The 5,410-nt window shown below is 31.6% G+C and overlaps 1 protein-coding gene across 1 annotated transcript; it reads left to right on the top strand.

Moving 5' to 3' along the window:
- Window positions 1–730: 730 nt before the first annotated feature.
- Window positions 731–4,676, top strand: LOC114166907 (uncharacterized). Its single transcript, XM_028051783.2, has 3 exons — window positions 731–1,048; window positions 1,426–1,835; window positions 4,036–4,676. Exons 1-3 carry the CDS (start codon window positions 884–886, stop codon window positions 4,475–4,477), a joined length of 1,017 nt encoding a protein of 338 aa, XP_027907584.1. The 5' UTR covers window positions 731–883; the 3' UTR covers window positions 4,478–4,676.
- Window positions 4,677–5,410: the final 734 nt, after the last annotated feature.

The raw sequence follows: 5,410 nt of genomic DNA, 5'->3' as shown, positions 1-5,410 counted from the left end.
CTTCACCTTCAAATTCACTCAAATCAATCCTCTCCCTCTCCCTCAAACCCTTCCACCCAAAAGAACACACCCTAAAACATGATAATTTGTTGCACATTGATAGATTTGATTTATTTTTCGAATTAAATATCTTAAGGAAAATTATAGGTTAGGAAGATGATAAATCAATTGAGATTCTTAATTATATAAAAGAATGAATTCTTTTTTAAATACATATATAACTTATAGAATAATGTTAACAATTTCAGTATCAGTTGCTTCTGTCAAAAGAAATCTCTCAAAGTTAAAAATAACAAAAAAATATTTAAGATCAATGTTGTCTAAAACAAAATTAAATAAATTAATTATTATCTATTGAAAAAAAATATAAAATGAAATTAATTATTACAATTTAATAAATAATTTTGTATGAAAAAAATTAAAACAAATAAATTTTAAATAAAAAACTTCATTTTATAAATTTATTTTAGATTTTCCAAACTCTTTGTCCAAACTAAATCACAATATAAAATGCACTTTTCAATATCCAAATTAAATTCTTATTTGATCTAATAAGTCGACAAAAATATATAGAAAAACACGTGACAATGATATATGATTTTGTTAAATAATTATAACTTATTTTTTTATTTTATAATCTAAAATAGCCCTATTCAATTAAATGTTTATAGATGTTACATTGATCTATTAAAAAAAAAAACGTACGACTCCAAAGTTGGTGTACAACTGGGCCTAAGGCTAGTGAAAAGTACAAGAGTGTTGTTTTGTTGAGCCCAGACGAGTTTGTATGACTGTGTTCGTGGATATGTCTTCTTGTTTCGTCTCTTTCTTCCACCGGTGACTCTAAACTACGCACACGTTGTTCCGGCTGAGGAATTGGAAAATGGGAGTGGACTATTACAAACTTCTTCAGGTAGATCGAAGTGCCAGCGATGAGGATCTCAAGAAAGCTTATCGAAGACTTGCTATGAAGTGGCACCCTGATAAGAACCCTAACAATAAAAAGGATGCTGAAGCCAAATTCAAGCAAATCTCTGAAGCTTATGATGTACGACTTCTCTCAACAAAAAAATTCTCCATGCAGTGCCAATTGCATATGGAAAAAAGTTCAAACTTCTATCAAAGTTTTACTATTTTTTGTCGTTTCTTTCTTAAATGTGAACTTTTAGGTGTTGAATTTTGTGTTCTTGAGAAATGGAATTGTGGGTTTTATGTCGACGGATATATGTAATTTTTGTCTCCAAATCTCAATGTAATGCCGATTGGGTTGTGAAAGCAAGCGGGTGAATTTATCAGTCTTCCATTTCTTTTACTGATTTCTGCTATTTGAAATTTGGCGTGTCCAGTTTTTCAATTTTGAGGTTTTTTCTTGTGATTTGGATCATTGGAATCATGGGTTATGGTGGTGATTTGATTTGTGAATAGGTTTTGAGTGATCCACAAAAGAGGGCAGTGTATGATCAGTACGGTGAGGAGGGATTGAAAGGGCAGGTGCCACCTCCGGGTGCTGGTGGATTTTCCGGTGGCAGTGATGGTGGATCAACGACTTTCCGGTTCAATCCTAGAAGTGCAGATGATATATTTTCGGAGTTCTTTGGGTTTTCGAGTCCCTTTGGAATGGGGGATATGGGTGGCCGTGCCGGTCCATCTGGCTTTCACAGATTTGGGGATGACATTTTTACTTCTTTTAGTAGGAATGCGGTTGGAGAAGGCTCGGCCAATGTGCCAAGGAAAAGTGCACCTATTGAGAGAACCTTGCAATGCAGTTTGGAGGATTTATACAAAGGGACTACCAAAAAAATGAAGATTTCCAGGGATGTGGTTGATCCTAGTGGGTAAGTTATGGAGTTTTAACTTGTTACCAACCTTATATTCGTGAACAACATATAAAGTTGCTTGCTGTAATTTTTATTGGATAGATATGACTTGATAAATTCGATGTTAGGTTCGATTATTTGCTTTTGTACTATATGGTTGGTTCTTTGAGTTTGATAATCACCTCCCTCAATAGTTTTGGTAGACTTGAATTTGAAATGTAGGTTCACAGTTTTGTAGGCACAGTGTAATCAACTTTTCTCTACTAAAGTACTGAATAAATTCTGTTATTCACAATATCTTTTATTTATATGAAGATATGTAACTCGTAGCACATGAGTTGGATCTGCCTATTTTCTTGCAATACGCTGTTTCCTTGAAGAATATTCTTAATTTTTGATGTTAATATATATGGCACAGTAGTTTGCTATCAGTGTGTTAGTAATTTAATCCAAAAAAATGATAGAAAATTTACTGTATATTTGCAGTTTGTGTTATTCATTCAAAATGCAAGGTAGTTAGTTATGCTGTTTGACTTCTTGGCCATATTTTATCTTTTGTGGCGGATTCTAATAGTTATAGATTATTATGACTGTTATATTGTCATTTTCTATTCAGTAGGCTGGAATTGTTGCTAAATATGCAAGTTCTATGTATCATCTTGTTATTGGTTTTTACTAGATCATGTCCATCCTATAGCTTGCTGCATTTGTTGGTTCATATTATTTGGTATGTTCATAAGCACCAAAGAATGCCATCTGTGTTCATAAGTGCAAAATTCAAGATCTGATTCTTCTTTTTCAAAGAATCATCTTTGTGCTGTTTTAATCTGGAGGGGCTTGTTAACTGTTTATCTGTATTAGCAAATACCACTGTGTTAAAGGTTTCAACACCCAAAAATATCCAGGGGAATGAATATACTAGTAAGATGGGGATGTTAAATATCGAGGTTAACCTGGAAATGTGGACAAGGGATAGATGCTTTGTTTATTGACATAGGAGAAATAAACGGGAATTTAGCCATAAAATATTCAGTTTAACTCCATTCTTAGTAAAAGAAGAGGCAATTTAAGATAGTGCATTGCTTGATAGGAAAAAAACTTAGTACCAATACTATATGTATTGATGGTGTTATTCTCCAATCAAATTGGTGTTGTATCTTAGAAATCAATTCTGATTTATTTTCTAAGAAGAAAGCTGCAATTACTGTGAGATAAAATGTTGGTTTCGATTGGAAAACGATACCAATAGCAACTATAATTTTCATCACAGTTTTCTCCTAATTGACTTAGAGATTTTATATCCATTAGAACTGTGATAAATAGTGTGGTCTTGGACAAATGGTATAGGCATGATGGAAGATTTCTTATATCCAAAATGATTGAAAAATTCATTTTGGACTGTGATTTGATGGAACATACATGGTTGAAAAGTTTTTCATCTCTGTATTTGTCTGGCTTATATTGTGCTTGTAGTGATAAGAAATGGGGCTTTGCATCCAAATCTAACTTTGAAATCAAATGCCAATCTCGTGTGTTGTTTTAGCCGTGAAGTGAGACTTCTTTAACACAAAATGGAGGGTATGGACAAGCTGTAATTCTCTTAAGAATTACTCTAGGAGTTTGTGTGATATATATATATATATATATATATATATATATATATATATATATATATATATATATATATATATATATATATATATATATATATATATATATATATATATATTGAAACAACAAATTAGCTTGTTTATTATTTCTTGAAAATTAAAACTATGTTTGCAAATTGATTAAAACTAGTTCCAATACCCCAAAACTATGAAGCTACAGTAGTTGGAGAAAACTCACCTAAGTGTATTTTAAGTGGGGAACTTTAGCCGTTAGGCATGTTTATATAGAATGCATATTCTGTAATATAAACAATAATACATGTCAGACAGTGAATTATCATTGTAAATGGTTCTGATATCATGAAGAATTTTCTTCACGTCATTGACTAGTTGTGCCAAAAATAAAAGGATATTTATTGCATGGCATAGACTAATCTATGTTCCTGAAAATAAGGACCCAGTTATTTTACTATTCAATAAGCAACTGACTTCTTTACATAGAGAATGAATCAAAGTGATTCCCCTGTTTTTTAAAACTAATAGCAAGTTGGAATAGTAGATTGAGTTAACTGAGCACATAATCTACTACTTGTTTTCTTATTGCGTAGGAGGCCCAACACTGTAGAGGAAATTCTAACCATTGAGATCAAGCCAGGTTGGAAGAAAGGAACAAAAATAACTTTTCCAGAGAAGGGAAACGAACAAAGAGGAGTTACACCAGCTGATCTTGTTTTTATTATTGATGAAAAACCACATGGGGTCTTCAAACGGGATGGCAATGATCTTGTTGTCACACAGAAAATAACCCTTGTTGATGCTCTGACTGGTTACACGGCACAGCTGACAACTCTTGACGGCCGGAATCTCACCGTAACTACCAACTCCATCATCAGTCCGACATACGAGGAAGTGATCAAAGGAGAGGGTATGCCCATTCCCAAGGAACCTTCCAAAAGGGGAAACTTGAGGATCAAGTTCAATATCAAGTTCCCCTCTAGACTTACATCAGAGCAGAAAGCTGGCATTAAACGATTGTTGACATCTCCATAAACTCTGGTGATGCGTCTCCTTACCACATCAAATCGTGAAAGAGTGGAATTGTTTTCTCAGTTTTCAATTTTCATATGGAAATTCTTTCCTTTTGCGAGCTGTTTTCTGTTATTAGAACAGTTTATTAGAAGTTTGATATTTGTTGTTTCATATTTTGTTTAGTTTCTGGTTTCTCAATGAAAAAAATTCTCTCGACCAATTACCTACTTGTTTCTACAAAAATGTTTTGGAAGATTTCAATATGTACACTTGTAGATTTAGTCTTTATTTTTGTCATGGGACTTTTTCGTTGTATGGCTTGCTTAATTGATTTGATAACGAGTTTATGTGTTTGGTGGTGGAAACAAGGTAATTAATAAAAGGTATTAAATAAGAAAAAAAGGGAATTAATTAAAAAACATAGAGAAAACTAAAACTGACATTTAAAAATAATAGAAAAAAGGATGGACAAAAATAAAGAACTTGGTAGAGAGAATAACGAATGTTTGAAATAATTATAAGCAATGTAAGCTATAATATGATCCAAATGTATCAAGGAGTAACAAGTCTTGACCAAGTTAGAGGCAATAGAGGTATTTTTTTTACCTAGAATTAGAGATGAGAAGGCGGAGATAAATTTTATGATCTCATCTTAATTTTTAAGTAAAAGGCAAACTTGTATCTATTTTTTATTATGTTAATATCAATTAATTAATTTTTATAAGAAAGTAAAATTTTTATGAATAAAATTTCCTGACAACTAAAATATTAATTTTGTAAACGCCAATCAAACAAAGTTGATAAAGTTAAAACATATTTTTAAAAACTTATAAAATTGCAAATGTTTCTTTATTTTCTTTCTCTATATTCTAATATTATAATGAAATCTAATTTTTAGAGAATAAATATTAAACTAATAATAATTCAAATTTAGAATTAAATCTTTGACATTTT

The sequence above is a fragment of the Vigna unguiculata genome, chromosome 10 (assembly GCF_037176805.1).
Source record: "Vigna unguiculata cultivar grain cowpea cultivar isolate G323 ecotype 2 chromosome 10, ASM3717680v1, whole genome shotgun sequence".
In the NCBI taxonomy this organism is placed as follows: Eukaryota; Viridiplantae; Streptophyta; class Magnoliopsida; order Fabales; family Fabaceae; genus Vigna; species Vigna unguiculata.
Note: the sequence above shows the minus strand (reverse complement) of the source record. Positions and strands in the feature narration are given on the sequence as shown.

What these genes read in the sequence shown, in the direction of transcription:
- LOC114166907 (XM_028051783.2), top strand. Translation starts at nt 884, where the DNA reads ATGGGAGTGGACTATTACAAACTTCTTCAGGTAGATCGAAGTGCCAGC. An exon ending in AAATCTCTGAAGCTTATGAT is followed by an intron (nt 1,049 to 1,425) that starts GTACGACTTCTC and finishes ATTTGTGAATAG; the next exon opens with GTTTTGAGTGATCCACAAAA. An exon ending in GATGTGGTTGATCCTAGTGG is followed by an intron (nt 1,836 to 4,035) that starts GTAAGTTATGGA and finishes CTTATTGCGTAG; the next exon opens with GAGGCCCAACACTGTAGAGG.